At 56.2% G+C, this 20930-nt stretch overlaps 1 protein-coding gene across 11 annotated transcripts in view; it reads right to left on the bottom strand.

Annotated features, from left to right (window-relative positions):
- The window catches only part of PEMT (phosphatidylethanolamine N-methyltransferase), an 85832-nt gene that overhangs the window by 50964 nt on the left and 13938 nt on the right, over positions 1-20930 (bottom strand). For 10 of the 11 annotated variants that reach the window (XM_025864006.2, XM_025864002.2, XM_025864005.2 and 7 more), the window contains one exon: positions 12264-12371. In XM_025864006.2, coding sequence (XP_025719791.1) covers positions 12264-12371 — 108 coding nt within the window. Of the gene's footprint in view, positions 1-12263; positions 12372-17293; positions 17439-20930 lie in introns of those variants that run through there. The other variant, XM_073881810.1, reaches the window with a different exon arrangement.

Genomic DNA, 20930 nt, shown 5'->3' with positions numbered 1-20930 from the left:
CTTTACCGGGACAGCACTTCCTAGGGGGGATCCTGGGGTCGTCAGCACAAATCGGACCCTGGAACTGCACCTCCCAAGACACCCACCCACTCCCCTAGCCTGTGCTAGACACATAGAACTCTGAAGGGGCCCTTGGGAATCGGCCGCTGGTCACAAGTCACGGTGCTGGTGGCATCCAGCCTCTGGAGCTGCCCAAGCTGGGGGAAGGTGCGGGGATGGGACTGAAAGTTCCAACTGTCTACACGAGGTTGGCTCCCCTGGCACCCAGACTTAGGTGACTTAGAGGCTTCCCAAAAGTCATTTGTTAACATAACAAAATAACAAAAGACACTTTTCTGGCTCTCATCACTTAGGAAATTCCAAGGGTTTTAGGAAGCCTGTGCCAGGAATAGATTGAAGACAAAATACATGTTTATTATAAATCACACAACTCCTTCCACTCATGTCATGCTTGGCTTTATTGCTTACAAAGCTGCTTCATGCCTGCTATTCCTGCGATGTCCTGCCAGTGCCACCCACTGCGTGGGTGGACGGATGGGGGCTCAAGGCAAAGGGCTGCCGCCTCTCACGTGCCCGGGGCACACCACCCACCGTCCATGCCGTATCCCCATCTAAGCCACAGGAGAGCCCTGAAGACGGATAAACCCAGGCAGTCACGAGGCCAAAGGGCTGGCATCCACACTGTCCTCAGCGCAGGCCCCTCTGCCCACGAGCACAGCCCTGGAAGGCTAGAGAACGTCGCACCTGCTTTGTGTGCCATCTCGTGACCAGTTGGGGTCAATTCAAATGTCACGCTGCAGTGGCAGGGAGGGCAGGCTGGGCTCCTCAGGGGCCGGGGCCTCTCTGCACACCCTCCCCCACTGCACTACACGCCCAGACAGCACGAGTGGGCCCACCCAGGAGCAGGGGCATCGGACAAAGTGAAAGCAGCAAAGGTGTGTTAGCAGAACCTTATACCCAAGTACAGGGGCTGGCCTCCGGGGCTGGGCCGGAGCCCTGGACAGTAAGCACTTGACTTTGGAAGCTACCCTGGGGGATCTGTATAGGCTCTACCTCCCTCCCCCCGCAGACTCCCCCCAATTCCCCATTTTCTATCACGTGGCCTGGATTCCCCACCCCTCTCCACCCAGGACCTCCAGGTGACCATCCCCCACCTTGGCCCTCCTGAGTATGACTTCTCCAAGGCAGGGAACGAGGAGGGCAGGAATCGGAGACAAAGGTGGCAAAAGAAGGGGGCTGCCTCTTGGGCAACTGGTGGACCGGAACTCCACAGCCTGGCACGGTGCCCGATGACACTGGAGAGCCTGAAAATACCGCCTGGTGATGCATGCCCCTAAGCACGGCATTGGCCGACCCCATGCGCGCCCATCATCTCCTGAGTCAAAGTCTCTCCCTGGCTCATTCCTGACTCTTGGGGACAAGTGAGGGGTCGCCAGCTCCAGCAACTACTCTTCAAGATGTATCTGGGGGCCATGGAAATTTCAGGGGCAGGAGATTCTGGAACAAGTGAAAACACTTGGCCTAAAGCTTAGGGGGGTGGCAGGGGGGATAAAGGCTCTAGGAGTTTCCACTGATGCAAGAGCTCTTCTGGACGTGCCCACAACCAGACGGCTCCCGCAGCTGCTCCTCCCTCGAGCCAAAGATGACACTGGGCACTTCACGCTTCCAAACCCTTTTGCACCCATTCCCTCTCCAACAGCCTCGCTGCCACACAGTGAGGAAATCGGGCAAAGGCGCCCGACAGACCTCCGATGAGGCAAGTGAGAGCTAGGAAAGGGAAGGGGCTGGCTCAGGTCACAGAGCAAGTGAGAGGTAAAGTGAGACAAAACCTCAAGCCCTGGAAATTGTCCATGGAATCTCAGCCGGCCTCAAGGGCAGACCCAGGAATGGGGCAAAGCCAACAACACAACCAGGCGGCCTCCCAGGCTGCTAAACACTCCCGGCGGCGACTCGTTAATCCCTGACAGCGCCCTCACGGCAGCACTGGGGGTCTGCGGGAGGACCTGGCTTCGTTCTCGCAGACGGAGAAAGGAAGGGGCGACCTTGCCTGGCCCACCGCTCCCCAGGCTACTCAGGCTCGCCCCCAATGAAGGAAGGACACCTTTCCATCCACCCCTTCGAACACTGGGCGAGGTCCCATCCTTAGCTTCCGGGAGCACGCAGTCTGAGGGAGGAGGCGAAACATGAACAGGGTCCACGGAGCTGTGGGTTAGCAACGCTGCGCAGTCGGGGAGGCACACGGGGGATGCTGGCCCATGTCCGCTTGGGCGTAGGGCTCAGGGCAGGCTGGCTAAAGAACAAGCACAGGCTTGTGCAGGAAACAGGAGAGGAAGGGAGGCCCCTCCAGCAAGAGGGAACACACCAAGAAGATACAAGGAGGCAAGAGATCTGGTCTGCAGAATGGCAGAGGGGAGGGAGTCACAAGGAGACAGACCCTATGGAAGCAGGTGGTTGGGTCCAGGTGATGAATGAGCCCCAAGCCACACATCTAACCCGAAGGCCAGCAGGGTCTACGGAAAGGTTGACGTAGGAGGACCTGATCTGCTCAGAATCCCCATGAAAACCTGGGGTAACAAAACTCCGCCCTGGCCCCCTCCATGCGGGAAGGATCCCAAGAGGTCACCTTCACCAAACCACTCAGCCAGGAGCCCTTTCCAACATGTGCATTTCAATCCCACACGTGCTGACGGTACCTGATGTCCTCACGAGGCCACAGAGGCCAGAACCAAAAATAAATCATCACAGGAAGAAGTGCTTGGACACCCCCCACCATCACCACCGCGCCTCACCCCCACCCAGCTCAGACTTTCTAAGAAAACTCAAATCGCATCTCCAGAAAGTCAGGATGCTGAGCGGAAGGAGGAGGTCACGGTTTGGCCTGGGCTTCTGGTGGGAGACAGTCTCCTTCTGCTTCCCTCCCTTTTATTCTTAACTGTGTCACTCCGAGGGATCCTGGCAAAGACTGTGAGCTGACCCAGTTCGAGGCGCCGTGGACACTCAATCACCACGGTGCTCAGGCACGGAGAGTCTAAAGTTAGCCCCGGCTGATGGCACGATGCTCCCCCCGCCAGGCCAGTGCCACAGCCCCACGGAGCGACGCGCTGGCCAGTATAGCTCTCCATTCGGATAGGGATGGGGCTGCAGGACGACCAGAGCTGCTTCCAGCTAAAAACGCACGAGTACTCCCTGGCTCAGAAAAGCACACACACACACACACACACACACACACACACACACACACGGGGCATCTGGCCCTTGAGCCGACATGGAAATACCAGAGGAGGAAGTGTGGGTCCCTGGTAACAAGGAGCTGACTGTCCCCAGCCGGGAAGCTGAGACCAGACATGCCATTAGTTCTGTCGAATCCAGCTCTGAGCACCACTTGGGCCGGGACAGGGAGGAAGCCTGGGGCCGGGGGAGGGCTATGGTGTCCTAGGTGACATCAGTCGTTAGAGACACGTTAAGTGGCTGGCCAGCCAGGGTTCTGTGCTCTCTTGGCTCTAGGGACCAAGGTCTCAGTCATGCCCAGCCCACCAGCCCGCCCGCTCAGTGAAAAACCCTGCTTGTGCCCCAAGCTATACCAGCAAGCCCAGCTCAGCATTCCCGCAGTGGCAAGATGCACCCCCGGCAGAGGAGGATGTTTTCTCAACCAGAAACACCGCCTCAGAGCCCAGTGGGTCCATGGCCATGACCTGGGAGCCAGATTTCTTAAGCCAGATGGGAGCCAGGGTCTCAGACAGTTTGGGTTCACGCCCGTCCCAATTGCCCAGCCTGTCTGAACCACACACACACACACACACACACACACACACACACACACGTGCGTGCTCGGGTACACTCCCATGTGCACCCATACACTTCCATGCTCTCACACACGCACGTGCGTGCTCGGGTACACTCCCATGTGCAGCCATACACTTCCATGCTCTCACACACGCACGTGCGTGCTCGGGTACACTCGCACACTCCCATGTGCACCCATACACTTCCATGCTCTCACACACGCACGTGCGTGCTTGGGTACACTCCCATGTGCACCCATACACTTCCATGCTCTCACACACGCACGTGCGTGCTCGGGTACACTCGCACACTCTCATGTGCAGCCATACACTTCCATGCTCACACACACGCACCACCAGCTTGCAGCAGACAATCGGGTGCAAGCCAATGTTCAGGGCCCTCCCTCCGGGGCCTCAGGCCCACCAGTCCACCTTCTCTCCACACACCTCCCCTATCTTTGGCCTTCTCGACTCTTGCCCCCCATCCTCCCCCCTGCTGCTCCTCTAGAAAGCCCCGCCATACCTCAGCAGGCCCTGTGCAGCCTTGCAAGCCTAGAAGACTCACAGCCCCTCTCTTGTCTCCTGTCTTCTGGATGTGTCCTCTACTTGCAAGCTTTATTGTTAGTCAAGCCCCGACTTGCACATTGCACTTGTGAGACCCAACCTTACCTTGGAGGCCCAAGCACCAGTGCCAGGAGGGCAAGGGCCGTCCTCTTCCCCTGGACCCAGCAAAGGGCCACCATCCCAGGGCAGCGCGTGGCAAAGTGAGTGGGTCCCTGTGTTTCACAGCTCGATGGGTGTCCTCACCTCACAGATGGAGAAACCAAGGCCCAGAGGGAGTGTGAACACAGGGAATGGGACCCGGGACTCCCTCCCAAGTGCCAGGCTGGTTCCCTTGCTTCAGCCCAATGACACCTGCAGGGTCAGCTTCCTGGCACCTGGGGCGGCGGGGGGGTCCTCTGGGGCACCTGAAATTAGCCAACGGATTGCTGGCTGGGGATCTGAAACCAGAAAATGGGGCCGCACCGCAAGTGCACAGTAAAGGTGTCAGCTCACCTGCCCCTGGCGGTCCTGGTCTTACCCACAGCGCCATCTACTGTCCTGCCTTCCTGGCTCCCACCAAAGCCCAGGGCCCTCAGGCACTCAGCCAGGGAAAGATCCCTCTGCTGAGGGACCAGCCCCCCAAGCCAGGCAGCGAGTGCCCCTTCTTCATGGATGGAAAGAGCTGCCTCCTCCCAGCTCACCCTCTGGGAGGCTGTGTCTCCCCACCGATAGGGTGACCAACCCAGGAACGAGCGGCTCTGGGGATGCAGGACTAACCCCAAAAGCCCCGGCCAAGAAGCAGGTTGGCCATCCTGCTGCAGATGTGGGCTGCCCGGACACCAGCTGTAGATCCCACCCTCGGAGAGAAGAGTCTGAGGCTGGGACACAGCGTGGGGCAGTGGGTCATGGAGGGCTGGGGGTGGTGGGGGCCGCGGTACGCACAGTCTGGAAGGATAAGTCTCAGGTAGAAGACACCATGCAAGCCGGTAAGGGTGTGAGAGAGCAGGCACCCTGGGGGGGGGGGGGCGCTGGGGGGAGCAGGGAGCTGGGGCAAGAACGCACAACTCAGAAGCACACTCCACGCAGAAGAAACCTGCTGGCCGGGACTGTCCCCGCGGACAGCTGCCGTCCCGGCTGGATCATGAGAAGCAGCCCTTTGCTCTCCCAAGGGGGGGCCCCACGTGACGATTAACAATATGGTCACTGTCCATAAACGCATCCAGCTTAGCAGGGTGTCCAAACGCGCTGATAGTCTCAATCAGCTTTGACGTCCTAACAAGCAATTTGCCTTCAATAATAGTTAAGACACCAAAGCAGGCCAATTTTCTTCCATAAACAACAGGAGAGCTCAAGGCTACATCATAATAGCCTGGCGAGGGCTCACTGTGATCCTGACACTGGAGGGCGTGCCCAGAGCTGGAATGGCGCAGGGCCGCGTCTATCTTATCTTTACTGGGCTGCCACGAATAGCTGGGCCCGCTGGGCTTCACCTCCCCGTGGCTCCCTTCCTTTGCAGAGTCAGAGTATGCACACGCCAGTGGCACAGATGGAGATGGGCCCCCTCCACGGATACCACCCCAGAAAACTGCAGAAGAGGCCAACTGTTGAGAACCCAGTAGACACGGGGCACAGGGCGTGACCAAGGAGGGGTGAGGCAGAGGCTCTGCCCTTCATAACAACACACAGTGCCCGGCACGGGCCAGGGTTGGGGGTACAGGGGCACAAGGCAGGGGCTCGCTTGGAACACCCGAGCTAAGGGGAAGGCCAAGGGGCAAGCAGTGACGCCAAAGGGAACACGGGACACATGCAGCAGGCACGAAGGGCTGCCTCACTCAGACCAACCAGGGCAACTGTGCCCCTCAGGGGTCCTGGCAACATCTGGAGACCTTTGAGACTGGACACCTGGTGGGTAGAGGCAGGTGACATAGTTAAACACCCTGCAGTGAACAGGATGGCCCAAAATGTCAACAATGCCAACGCTGGCAACCTGGGCCTGGACAGTGGGCTGGGAAGGGGGGTTGTGAGAAGCAGGGGTGACTGCCTGGAAGAGGCGGCATGGGTACGTAGGACACCCTCGGCAAGGGGGAAGGGAAAGGCAGGGACCAGGACCCGGAGCTTGCAGCCAACAGGATGCCCGGCAGAGGGGCCTCAGGGGCTGGGGAAAGGGCTCACACCTTCTGCTGGAAGGCTTGGGCGCCTTTAAGCAACTGAGAATGTGCTGGGACACTGGACGGTCTGGCCCTGGCCCGTGGTCACGTGTGAAGGAGTGAGTGCACCGTGTGGATGAGTGGACAGGTGCAGGGAGTGCTGGGAGCCTGGCTAGAAGGCTGCAGTGCTGACCAGGTGAGCAGGTGCCCCCCCGCCCCGCCACTGAGCAGGTGGACTGGTGAGGACAGGGCCTGGGGGGTTGGTGAGAGGGAGGAGTGAGGGCTGGCCCCTGGATCTCTGCCCCGGGCCCCTGGAAGGGGAGCACACAGCCCACACCCCCGTCTTGGCCAGGGTTCAAACAGCAAGCTCCCTTGGGGGCCTGGACATGCCCAGGTGGGGCCGCAGCACCTGGACCCGAGGCCCTAGTACCCTGAGAAGATTCTGGGCCTGAGACTGAGACAGGATGACAAAGGGAGAATCCCCAATTTGTCCCTCGGGGTAGCGACTGACCTTTTCACCACTTTAATTACAAACCTATTTGTGATCTCTAACAAGGAGACCACGCAGCTTTATTCCCTGGCTCCTGTGGGCTCACACAGTGCCTGGCACACAGAGTGTTCTCGACCAACAAGCATGCGTTGTTTTGTTTGTTTTGTTTGTTTTGTTTTTAGAGAGTGTGAAGGGGGGGGCGGGCGGAGCACAGAAGGAGAGAGACTTAAGCAGGCTCCACGCTCAGCGCGGAGCCCGACATGGGGCTTGATCTCAGGACCCCATGACCTGAGCCGAAATCAAGAGTCGGACGCTTAGGGGTGCCTGGGTGGCTCGGTTGGTTAAGCGGCTGCCTTTGGCTTGGGTCATGATCTCAGAGTCCTGGGATTTCAAGCCCCGCATCAGCAGGGAACCTGCTTCTCCCTCTCCCTCTGCCCCTGCTCATGTGTTCCCTCTCTCACTTACCCTGTCTCTCAAATAAATAAATACAATCTTAAAAAAAGAGAGAGAGAGAGAGTCAGACGCTTAACCGACAGCATCACCCAGGCGCCCTCGATGAACCTTTGTTGAATGAATGAATGAGTGAGTGAACGAATGAATGAGGAAAAGCTGTTCACAAGGAGCAGCAAACCAAGCCAGAAGACCAGGGTGAGGCCCAAGGAGAACAGGGTTACAAGAAACTGTGAGGGTCACCAGTTTCCCCAAAGATCCGACAAGAGGGCAGCAGAAGGCAACAAAGCTCTCTGAAGCTCTAGGATTCTAACAGAATGGAGGGGATCAAAACCGGCTTCGGGGACAGAGGGGGAAGGAAGAAGAGAGAGGCGGGGCCCGGGTGCTGATGGGGAGGGGGTAGCACACACCCACATGTTGGCTCTGACAGGGCGGCAGGCCCCTCCAGCCAACATTGTAGCTTCTTCAAAGAGCTACAGCCCCGGGGAAGCAGACAGTGGGCCCTGGAGCAATCAGAAGGTGCTGGTCCAAGGCCAGACTCAGCCTGGGCCACTCTCCATGGCCTCACACATCATCACCAACCCCAGCCATTGCGCTCCCCTCAATTCCAGACTGGCAAGGTCTCCACCCGGAATCTCCCAGATGCTCGCAGAACGGAGCTCTGTTCCCTCAGCCCCTACGTTGTCCCACGTGGCCACACCCTCTACAATTCTGCACCCAATTTTGACGTGTGGATTTTGTCACACACCCAGCCAATTCTCTGACACCAGCTGGGTGTCCCACAATTCAATTCAATTCTGACTCTATCTGCCCAACTCACAGAACTCAGGGAACCTGCTTATTTGCTTGACTACCAGCTTATGACAAAGGATCTTAAAGGCTAGGAATCATCACCCAGTTGAAAAGATGAACAGGGTGAGGGACGGGGAAGGGGTGTGAGTGCCCATGCTCTGGGCACGCCCTCTCCACGTCTCCATGTGTCCACCAACCCAGAAGTTCTCCAAACCCCATACTTTTTTTTATTTTTCAAGATTTTATTTATTTATTTGACAGAGAGAGACACAGCCAGAGAGGGAACACAAGCAGGGGGAGTGGGAGAGGGAGAAGCAGGCTTCCCGCCGAGCAGGGAGCCCGATGCGGGGCTCCATCCCAGGACCCTGGGATCATGACCTGAGCCGAAGGCAGACGCTTAACGACTGAGCCACCCAGACGCCCCAAATCCATGTTTCTTATAAGTCACTGAGGTCCCATTTGGAGCTGGCCATGCCTCCTCTCTCCAACACTTCCCCACCAAACTATGGTAAATCCTGTTGACTCTTCCGGCTTTCAAACTGTGCCCAGAATCTGACCACTTCTTCTACTTCCGCTGGTGCCACTCTGGTCCAAGCCACCATTGGGCCTCCAGCACTGTGACAGCCTCCAGCCCCACCCTCACCCCTTGTCTGCTCTCATCAGCCCACGGCAGCCTGGACCTGAGTCAGATCAGGCCACTCATTCCACGGCTCTCCCCTCAGAACCCCCCCCGCGCTCCCCACAGCCTACAAGGTCAGTACTGTTACCCCAGCCCCTTCTCTGACCTGCCGCCCTCCCTTCTAGCTCCATCTGATTCCAGCCAACGGCCTTTCCTTGAAATCACCCAGAATTTTGCACTTGTCGCTTCCTCTTCTCCAGATACCCGAGGGCTCCCTCCCACGTGGAGGCAGGTTTCTGCTCAGAGGTCACCCCTGCCCTGAGCAGCTGCTCCCCCCCTTCCCAGCTTCACCGCCCCCCAACCTCATCCCGTGCGATGGTGGAATGTGTGTTTATTCACAGTGTCCCCTTCCTAGGACATCAGCTCCTTTGGAACCCAAGCACTGTGCCCCCGGTACCTGGCATGTGGTAGGCCATCATGAGTGAACCTCTTCAGGGGCCCTGCTTCCAAAGGGGTCAGTAACAGCCTTCGCCCCACCCATCAACTAAAATGCTGTGTGAAACACTCAGCACAATGCCCAAGCATGGCATGTCCTGCCAAGTATCAGCTCTCATGACCATTGAATCAATGCTCAGCAAGCACTTTCACAGGTGCCCCCTCCCTTACTGCTCACGGGCTAGGATCTTGTCCCCACGCACAGAGTGGGGGGGGGGGCAGGCCCACCCAGACCAGTTTTTCCTGTTCCACCACCCACCGTCTGGCCAGCAGCAGCCCCCTAAACCACAGAGGTTGCCCTAAGGGCTGCCATTCTGAACCCGCTGAAGAGCTCTCTCTCCCACGGATGATCACAGACTGTTCCAGTGAATAACTTTTTCAAAAGCAAAGCAAATCAAACACTATAACAAAAGAAAAAAACCTCACGACAGATGCACAGATTATGAGTTGCCCGTCTCCCAAATCTTAAGCACCTTGACCCCGTGGCTGTGGGCCGTGGCACGACTTCAGCATGAACTTGCAGGGGCACCTGGGTGGCTCCGTCAGTTAAGCATCTGCCTTTGGCTCAGGTCATGATCCCTGGGTCCTGGGATCAAGCATCGGGCTCCCTGCTCAGGGGGGAGTCTGCTTCTCCCTCTCCCTCTGCCTGCCCCCCTGCTTGTGAGCTCATGCTCTCTCTCTCTCTCTCTCTCTCTCTCTCTCAAATAAATAAATAAAACCTTAAAACAAACAAAATGAACTTGGACACACCATTGGAAGGGCCTGCAGGAAATAACAGAAGGGGCTTGTGCACGAAGAAGTGTCCCCGGGACCCGCCGTGCACTCGGCAAGCCGAGCCCCCAGCGCTGGGAGACCAGCCAGGCCCACAGGGCATGGACCGTGGACGGCGGGGAGCACTGCACACTCCCAGCAGACGGCCAGCCCTTCCAGCATGGATTAACAGCCTCTCGGAGACCCTGCACCCGGTTCCTGTGGCTGCTGTAGCCAATTTCCACAGACTAGGTGGTTTAGAACAACGGAATTTCTGCTCCCCCAGTTCTAATGGCCTGAAGCCCAAAATCAGTGTCTCCAGGCCAAATCAAGGTGCCGGCAGGGCCGCGCTTCCCCCCTCCCCCCCCACCCCCAGGCGCTAGGGGAGAATCCGTCCCTCACCTCTTCCAGCTTCTGGTGACCCCGGCCTTCCTTGGCCGGCGGCCGCATCATCCCAGCCTTCCAAGCCAGTGTCTTCTCATGTCCCTCTGCCTCCCTCTTATGAGGACACGTGACTGCGCTGAGGGCCCACCCCAATAATCCAGGACAATCTCCCCATCCTGAGAACCTTAACACCTGCAAAGCTCCCCTTTTTTGCTGTCCCAGGTTCCATGGGGGCAAATTTTCCCGCCTGCCACATACCCGTTTTACCCCCCCCCCCGCCCCGTGGTCTCAGGCCGCAGGAGCAAGGGTGGGGGCTGGGGAGCGGGGATGGGGGAGAAGGAATGGGTAGAAAGTAGAAAGGGACAGGGAGGCGCAGGCCCTGCGGGACACCAGCTCTTGCTGGGAGGCTTCTGCCAGGTCAGGGGCAGGTCAGACAGGGGGGTGGGGGTTGTTGGGGTTCCTGTGTGGACTAAGGCGGGGGGTCCCAGGAGGCCTCAAGAAGGGTTTTATTTATTTATTTATTTATTTAAGATTTTATTTATTTGAGAGAGAGCGCACATGAGAGGGGGCAGGGTCAGAGGGAGAAGCAGACTCCCCGCCGAGCAGGGAGCCCGATGCGGGACTCGATCCCGGGACTCCGGGATCATGACCTGAGCCGAGGCAGTCGCTTAGCCAACTGAGCCACCCAGGCGCCCTCAAGAAGGGTTTTAGACAAAGAAGCCCTCAGAGCTCCTCCCTCTCTTCTGGTCCCCTCCAGCCGGAGGCGGGTACCAACCATCTCGGGGTGGGTCCTGCGTGTTCAGGACAGGAGCGGTGGCACATTCGGAATGCGGCCTCTTTGAGATGTGCAGGCCCACCCCCACCCCCACGCCCACCCACCACCAATCTCCCCAGATAGAGAAAAGACTCTTAACTCATAAACCAGAGGAAGAACATGTCGTGTTCCGCCCCTGGGACCAAGTGGTCACCTGAAATGAAAACAGTCTGGAACAGTGTGTGTTGCTAAAGCTGAGGTTGGCCTTCCTCAGGCTACCCTCAAGGGTGATCACAGGACGCCCGCGGCTCTGCATCAGCAAACCCAAGCACAGGCACAGGGCAGGAGCCTCGGGAAGCAGCCCTGGGGACACCACTGCCACTCCCTTCCCTCCCTGCAGAAACCCCAAGAGCTCCCCCCACATCCTGGGGTCCCAGAGAGACAGGGTAGTAGGAGGGCCCGTCGGCCATTCCCACACCTTCCCCACAGGGCTCAGGGCCCCCTTCCCACACAGCCTGCCCCCCCCCCCCAGCTCTTGGTCCTGAGTAACCCCATACCCACAGAAAAGCTGGGTGCTGTTCTGCCTGCTCCTGTGTTCCCTTCCTGCTAGCTCGTTCTTGCTCCCCGGCACACTTGCCCAGCCCTGTGCAAACCGCTTCGCTGGGAGCCTCGTTCAGGAAAAACTCACCATGTTTCTAGAGCACATGGCAGGGGGCGGGGGTTCACAAGGAAGCCGCCGCCGGACTGTGCAACGTGGCACAGAAGGGAAGGGGCCCCTAAGCCGAGGCCATCTACTTCTACCTCTAGGAGACTGAGACCTTCGGGCGCACGTTCGCAGCCACATCACAGGACAGCCCTGCAGTCCAGGACTGTCGCGGCCAGCATGTGGTGGGATCCCCAGAATGAGGGGCTTCCCTGGCCAGCATCCCCTAACTGGGCTCTGACCTCGCAGGGGAAACAGTAAGGACGATTCCACACTGGCCAGAGATTGACACGGGGAGGGAAGAGCCATCCGTCTGTCCGTCCAACCCAGACAGGGTCATGCTAGGGCACTTACCACATTCCAGAAGAGCGGATTGAAAGCGATGGTGAGGATGGCAGCCACGAAGCAGGGATCCGAGGGGTCCACGTAGCCCAGCAGCCGGGTCATAACGCAGAGGTCTGCCTGCAGGGACAGAGCCAGCGTCAGCGGGAGACACGCCCAGTCCCCCTGACGGCCCCCCTGCAAGCCGTGGGGACATGGAGTGCCAAGCCCCCAGAACTCAGAAACAAAGTTTCCCTCTGGGAACATGCCGGGAGGCTCGGGCACAAGCAAGTCCAGCAAAGGTTACTACAGTGTAACCATAAAACTGAAGATAAAAAGCCGAAACGCAATCAGCCACGTCGTGCCCTGTCCGAGAATGGCCGGGCTAGTGGCAGGGGAACAGCGTGCGGGGACGCTGGGTGAGGAAGTCACGAGCGGCCAGCACCCTGACGGGGAAGTGACCCCACCGGGACCAAGGTCTGGGTCACCAGGTGCTGTGACTGGGACCATGCACGCAGAGGGCTCCGGAGGCCCCAGAGCAAACCCAAGGGGCTGGCATTCGTGGGGAGACACGCTCAACCTCACTAGTAATCAGGTAAATGCAAACTAAAACAGCAGTGCTGTGGCTCCCCTCGCCAACGCAGGCTTGAGGGCTGCGGAGGGTGTGAACTGAAAGGCGTGCTCCTACTTGTCAGCAATTTCACTCCCAAGCGCCTGTCCCAGAGAAACTCACCTGAGTGTGCAAAGCTCCTGTGCTGGCAAAGAAAAAGAGGCATGGAAGAATGGCTAAGGGGGCCCATTCCTAAAGCAGCTAAGCTACAGAATTTAAACAAACTAGCCATATGTGTCAACTTGTGATAGTCTTTAAAAAAAAATGTCACACGAACAGAGCAAGCGGCAGACTTCCCGCAGCATATACACATATATACATTTTTAGAAAATAACACATAGCCACATTGTACTAAATGTTCTTTCTGTGTGTATTTAAAAAAGAGACTGGCTAGCAACCTGCCGGATTCATGCTCCTTGCCGCATCGACAGCACGGTTTCCTGCCCTCCACGGTCCACACTTGGCGCTGGAGCGCTCCCTGTGGCGGCACTGTCCCCTGCACCCCTGGCCGCCACCCACTCGGGGCCAGTGGCACCAAAAATGTCTCCACACATGGCCCCAATGTCCCCCAGGGGCAGCACTGAGACATCCTGCTTGTAGAGATGGTGGGAAGACTCTGGAAAGTCACGGAGCCCGCAAGATGTGGCCCGGCGTGTCCTTTGCATGTGTGGGCCTCCTGTCCCGGTCAAGGGCAACCTTCACCGCTGAGGGGCCAAGGGCAGAGCTAAGAACGAAGGAGCCAACAAAGGCACTGCTACGTGAACATGTGGATGAAATGGCTGAGGGACAGAATGGCCACATGAGCACCCCGAGTGCATTATTAATAAACAAATGACAAAGGGGGCCAACCACTCAGCAAACAGGGAAAAGTGACACTGAAAGCACAGCTTTGCCCCACGCTGACCGCAGCCTCTGGGCACCCAGTGGGCGCTGCCAACACCCACCAGGCAGGCAACCCCACACCCTGCCTTCCAGCCTCCTCGTCTTCAGGTCCCAGGTCAGATACCACCCCCCCAGGTCCCCCGTGCATCAGGCAGAGCAGTGGAGGCTCGGCAGCTCTCGGGACGGGCACCTCACAAAGCCTGGGGCTGTGACAGGAAATTCCAAGTTGCCCTGGAGAACACACCCAGAGAAGTGAGGCCACTCACAAAGGACCAAACAGCTGGAACAGGCTTCAAAACAGGCTGTCCACCCTGGAGGGAGACGAGCACACACCTCAGCCCCAAAGCCTCGAGAGCCTGGGACTGAACCAAAGGACGTTCTATCTTCTGTTTGAAAAGAAACGTTTATTAAGCACCCGATTGCAAGGCCCCATTGAGAGGCTGCAATGGGGCTGACTGTTGCAACAGGAGCCCCCGGGAGGGGTGCAAGGAGAGCCGACTTGGGGAGCCACCAGACTGCTGCTCTGGTCCTGCTCGGCCACTTCCAGAGTGGTGCCTGCCTCACTGCCCCTGCTCCCCAGTCCCCATCTCAACCCTCAACACCCAGTCAAAGCTTGCCTGCCATTGACCCTTCACCCTTCTCATCCAGGAGTCCAATCTGTCTGTTGACCCCTTTGTTCCCACTGCCCAGGCGCTCTAGCCCCAGCCAGCCTCCCATGCCTCACTTCCTGCCACACTCTGGAACCCCAGGCCTCCCCGCCGGCCCAGGGCCCACCCACCCCAGCACTCACTGACAGGCGATGAACTCACCTGTACCCACCTTACCGGCCATCCTTCTTGCCCCACCCCTACCACTCACACCAAACATGCTCTAGACCCTGCTACGATGGCTCTGCCCATGTCTGAAATACTCTCTATCCCTCTGACACCTCCAGACAAACTCCTATTCACCCCCTCAAGACCCAGTGGGAGCATCTCCTCTACCATCACCCACGGCACTCTCTTTTGTGTCCTTAGTGCACACCCTATTACAATTATTTGGTTCTCTGTCCCTGTCTCATACTCATCCCTCCAGGCTAGGGGCCATTTTTTCCCTCCATCTTTGCGTCTTCCACCTGGCACAAAGAGTAAATGTTTGCTGAGTGGACAGTGGCCCTTGTTTCATCATCAGTAAAAAGCAGAGGCTAAAGGTACACCTCTGAAGGGCCCTCCAGCTCAGCCAGCCGTGCTGCTGGGACTCTGATCCCCTCCCTTCTGGCTTCAAACTGGAGGCAGGAAATTGCCCAAGCGGCCGCCGTGGAGATTCTGCAGGTGGGCGGCCAGCAGTGAGTGGCCAGCAGATCCCTCCGCTTCTGAGGCAACAGATTCACTAGCTGCCCAGGCGCTGTACTTCATCAATATTTTTATGGCACCTTTTAGGCTGAGAAATCAAGTAGTGTTCACAAGCGCTGACGGGAGGTAGGACGGCCAGACTGGGGACGGGACAGGGCTCTCGCAGGTTCTTAGAAACCCCGGGGCTGGGATCTCTTCAAGGCAGGTCAGTCCCTAGGGTGTAAAGCTGCGTGGAAGGAGAGGGGGTGGAGCACCAGGGGGGTACTAGCAGTCCTGAAGCCCTGCCCCCCCCCCGAATTCCACTACCCATCATCCCCTCCAGATCCTCCCTGCCCCCTTCAGCAACTCCACAAACCAGGCATCCTCACCAACCGTCCACCAGAAGCTGCCCACAAAAGGCCCTCTGAGACCCAGCCTTGCCCTCTGGATCATCAGATAGTGGAGCACAGGGCCAGTACGCCTGGAACATGGAATACTCCCCCCACACACACTCAAGAGCCTCCCACCGACCCTATCCTCCCATGGTCATCAGCATCCTCATCTTACCCATAGGCAAACAGAGTTATCTGTGGGCCTGATTCTCAAGGCCCCCCTCCATGCCCACACGGCCTGCCCTGTCTCAGGATCCCCAGGTCTCCATCACTTTTGCCTCAGGGGATACACACCTTCCCGAGGATAGGAAATCCCAAATCCCAGGTGAAACCGGCGTGCCCTCAATGTTATGCCTCCTATCTCACAGGCTGACCCTACACTGGCGGGACCAAGCCGGAGGAAAGGGGGTATAGTGTGAGAAAGGGTGCAGGTGATGGCCAGAGGGTCGCGGCTGGAAACCCAGGCCTGGGGACGGTTCAGGGCATTCCTAAGAAGGCGTAGGTACCTGGATGGGAAGTAAGGCGGGGCACTGGCCGGGAGGAGCACATGGAATTTTCGGGGGCGATGGAAGTATTCCCCATCTCAGTTGGAGCCTGGCTAGCCAGGAGCTTGCACGTTAGACCTTCCAACTGGACACAAAGGTCTCTGAGTTTCACTGTATGCAAATGACACCTCCCCAGAGCCTCAGCACTGGGAACTGGGAACTGTGTCCCCTATTTCCCCACCGGCCTGGGGGGGAAGCAATATCCTCTGGAAATGCTGCAGGTGTTGTTAAGGATTCAACTCAAAGTCATTCTGAGCAATCCACTAGGGAGGTGACACTCTAGGGGAGGCGGGGTGGGTCTGAGGACTAAGACCCACCTGCAGGAAACTTCCCAGTGCAGATCACAAGATCAAAGAGCCTTTATTTCAGGTTCACATACCCCATCTTGGCAAGCACTATGGCTATGCCTACTTTGCAGATAAGAAAGCCAAAGGCTGGGGCGCCTGGGTGGCTCAGTCGTTAAGCGTCTGCCTTCGGCTCAGGTCATGATCCCAGGGTCCTGGGATCGAGCCCCACATCGGGCTCCCTGCTCGGCAGGAAGCCTGCCTCTCCCTCTCCCACTCCCCCTGCTTGTGTTCCTTCTCTCGCTGTCTCTCTCTCTGTCAAATAAATAAATAAAAATCTTAAAAAAAAAAAAAAAAAAAGGAAAGCCAAAGGCTCAGAGAAACCCCCAGATCACAGGCAGGGGTGGGGGGCAGAGGCAGGCCACGGCCAGCCCAGCCCTTCCCGATTCCTGCCAGAAACTGGGGCTGCCAAAGCGGGCAGCCAAGGCTCATCCAGCAGAGTCTCCCAATTAGGACTGAGATGGTTAAAACTGGAACCTCAGCCCCCACCAGGTCCCAGTGCCCTCGGGTCAAACTGTCTTGGTGGGAGGAAAGTATCCAGTCACCCGGGTCACCTTGAGAGTGGGGGATCTGCGTTGCCAGGAGAAGGGCCTGCTTGGCAGGAAAGAATGACTAATGGTCCACAGTGGTATTCCTCCAGAGACCTGACCGTCCTTTCCTGTCACCTCCCAAAACTCACCTGAAAGGGCAGATCTCCCTCCTGAAAGTGGATCAGCCGAAAAGAACAAAAGACCCAGGTCCCCCTTGAGCAGATCAGGAGGGTCCCGGATCCTGGGTCCCTCAGTCACACCTGCACACCAGTGGGCTGCCTTGACTAAGGGGAGCGTCCTCCCCTGCTCCCCTACCCCCAACCACCCCCAACCTTATTAAAGCAGCAAAAGTCCTGGCTTTCTCTCCCAGGTCATTCTAAGAACGGAATCCCGCTCCAAGGTCACAGATGGCAGAGTTCTGTGTTTGAAAAGAGGACAGGCGCTACCTACCGAAACCAGGAATAATTCCACTCAGGTCACCGATGAATGGACTCGGCCACAGAAACGCTACGGGTTGGTGAGGAAGCGGCTCATAGCAATTTACTTTACCGCAGGCTTTGAGGACACTTCAGGGGATGATTTGCTGCGGGTCAACAGCACCCAGGGTCACATTGTGACATCCAAACAAACAGTAGGGGCCCAGAGAGTCAAAGTCACATCGATCGCCAAGTGGGATCCACACATCACATACGGCAAAGGGCAGGAGGAACCAGGTGGGGGCCAGAGGGGCTGGGGTCCTCTGGCGCCACCCTCCATCACTGCAAAATATGTCTTTGGACCCACAGCCTCTTCCACCTTTCCCAGGGGACCCCCAAGTGCCCTTGGCGTTCTCAGCTGATTCAGGCAATACTGATTGAGCAACTTTTAGGTAGAGCTCGGTGTCTGACACAGGACACAGACACAAGAATGAATGTGCCAGAGTCTTTTTCCTCAGAGTTTTAGGCTAAGGCAGGTCCCCAACCTCATTTTTTCTACTCTGCATGGGAGTGGGGGTGGGGGGGCATCTGGCTCGGAAGAAGGTCTCTGGGCAGCTCACAATCTGAGCTGGGGTCGGATCACTCCCACCTTCCCGGGAGGACCACAGGCAGGCCTTCCGTGACCAGTCTCAGCCCGGGGTTTCCTTTTGATGAAGCAAAGGTGATGAGACTGGACCCCTCCCCCCGCCCCCCAGGTGACATTCTGGACGGAGGGGAGAACAGGCATGAAAGTACAAGTGCACAGGGTGCTTCCAGGCCTGAGGCTCTTCCGCCCCCTCCCTCTGTTTGCTTAAAGCCAACTAGCGTGGACAGGCATCTCAGCTCTTTCTAGAGGGGCGCTCTGGGAATACAGGCACCCTAAGGGAAAGGTAAGAGGACACTGATCCAAGGACTGTAGCCCGCATGCTGGAACCTGGGGGCATGCAAGCCCTCGAAACCATCTCAAGACAGGAAGGTTGTGGGAATGTCACAGCGCGATGGTGGTCAGCCACAGGCAAATCTGGAAAAACACTGCTTTGAAGCATTCCTACGTCCCACAATAAAAAGAAATGGCCAGTAGCTGCTCTAACTCCCCAAATCTAGAACTCCTTTCAGGAAAGGGGAAGACGTTCATTCACTCTTCACTCAACTAGCACGTCCTGGACCAGGTGCAAAAAGCCTCTGGCAGCTTGTGCACCCTAATCAGCAGGGCCAGAGTGAGCCCCTTTCCTGGGAGGGGCGTCCACAGGCAGGTCCCGTGCTTCTCAAGGTCCCCATCTCTTCCGCCTTGGGTCCCCTCTCTCACTTCCTCTGTGTGATGGTGAGCTGCAGACCCCTTTTCTTTACACTCACCCTCGAGGGCCCAGGACACACCCCACTAGGGTGATGCTACTGCGTACGTTTATTTAATTACATGTTATATATTAAAAGCAATAACAGTAAGCCAGCTGACCTTCCCTGGGAAGTTACCGGACACCAAGCCCTGGCCTTAATGAGGCAGGGCAGAACGCAGTCCTGAGACACGGTACACCCCAGTCTGGTCGGGCCTGACAAACCCCCCCGTGTAAGCTTGGGCAAGTCAACGTACACTCCCAAGGCTTTGAATGATAGTGGCATCTCCTTCACTGGATTGTCAGGTAGATTAAATGAGATCATGCAAGGAAAACGCTTAGCACAGTATCTGGCACCTAGCAACGTTTGATAAATGTTAGCTAGGATTACGGTGTTATTCAGTCCACACAACAGCACCATGGGGCATGCCCATCTTTCAGATTAAAAAACTGAGGCCAACACATGAAGAAAAACCCAACAGAACTAAAAGGTGAAACAGACAAATCCATGACGACAGCTGGGGACCTCCACACTCGTCTCTCAGAACTGACAGAGTAGGTAGGCAGAAAATCAGTAAGAACAGAGATGACCTGAACACCACCACCAAGCACTTGGCCTGACTGACGTTCATAGAACATCCTACGATAACAGCAAATGACACATTCTTCCCAGGTGCACATATCCACCAAGACAGACCACAGTCCGGACCATAAAACAAATTTTTTGTTTTTTAAGTAGGCTCCACACCTGAACTCACAACCCGGAGACCAAGACCTGAGATCCAGACCTGAGCTGAGATCAAAAGTCAGACGCTCAACTGGCGGAGCCACCCAGGTGCCCCAAACAAATCTTAAATGTAAAAGAATCAGAAAGCATGAAATATGTTCTCAGATCATAAGAGAATTAAACTAGACATCAATAACAGAAAGATACCTGCTAAAGAACATACTTCCAAATGACCCATGGGTCAAAGGGGAAGTCTGAAGGGAAATTTTAACGTATCTTCAACTGAATGAAAATGAAAATACAACATATCAGAAATTGTGGGATGCGGGACTAAGCGGTAAGAGCTATATTAATGAAAAAAAGGCTCCAAACAGTAATATAAGCTTTGCCCTTAAGAAATTGGGGAAAGAGGGGGTGCTTGGGTGGCTCAGCTGGTTAAGCATCTGCCTTCAGAAATTAGGGAAAGAGAGGCACCTGGGGGGCTCAGTTGTTGGGTGTCTGCCTTCGGCTCAGGTCATGATCCCGGGGTCGAGATCAAGCCCCGCATCGGGCTCCCTGCTCCACGGAGAGCCTGCTTCTCCCTCTCCCACTCCCCTTGCTTGTGTTCCCTCTCTCGCTGTGTCTCTCTCTGTCAAATAAATAAATAAAATCTTAAAAAAAAAAAAGAAAGAAAGAAAGAAATTAGGGAAAGAGAAGTAAATTAAACCCAAAGGAAGCAGAAGGAAAAAATAAAAGCAAAAATCAATCAAACTGAAAGCAGAAAACCAGAGTGGGGAGAAAAATCAAATCCAAAACATGTTCTTTGGGAAAAAAATAAAAGAGATAAACCTCTAGTCACACTGACCAAGGGAAAAAGAAGACACAAATTGCCAATATCTCCCCACTGACCTCACAAACATTACAGGGGTAATAAAGGGGCTTATGACCACAAGCCAACAACTCAGATGAAATGGTCCAATCATGGAAAGACATAAGCTAACAAAATTCCTTCAACATATAATCCTATATCTATTTTTTTTTAAATGAGTTCACAGTTAAAAATCTTCCAGAACAGAAAGCTCCAGGCCCTGAAGATTTCACTGGATGAACTCTACCAACATTTAAGGAAGAAATGACACCAATTCCACACAATCTCTCCTAGAATACAGAACAGGAGAGACGACTTTGTAATTCACACAAAGAGGCCAGCATTACCTTAATACCAAAACCAGAAAAAGGACAAGAAAACTACAAACCCTATCCTCATGAGCACAGCCATCCAAATCCTCAACAGCAACAAAAGCAAAGCAAATCTAGCAATATATACAAAGGATACCACCTCAGGATCCTGCGTCGTCCCAGGAATGCAAGGCTGGTTCGATAATCAAAACATCAATGTAATTCACCACATTAACAGCCAAATAAGGAAAAGCCACGTGATCGTCTCAACAGAAGCAGAAGAAACTGAGGTTCTAGGAGGTTCAGTGACTTGCCCAAGGTTACAATGAGGGGCAGAGGAAAGCCCCTACCCTGCTGCCCTGACTGACCCAAAATACTGATGATAAAAATTAGGTCCTTGAGAACTTCCCAAAATC

The sequence above is a fragment of the Callorhinus ursinus genome, unplaced genomic scaffold (assembly GCF_003265705.2).
Source record: "Callorhinus ursinus isolate GAN/ISIS: 27379988/994484 unplaced genomic scaffold, GSC_fseal_2.0 scaffold43, whole genome shotgun sequence".
Classification (NCBI taxonomy): domain Eukaryota; kingdom Metazoa; phylum Chordata; class Mammalia; order Carnivora; family Otariidae; genus Callorhinus; species Callorhinus ursinus.
The sequence above is the reverse complement of the archived record's forward strand: the minus strand, read 5'-3'. Positions and strand labels throughout refer to the sequence as shown.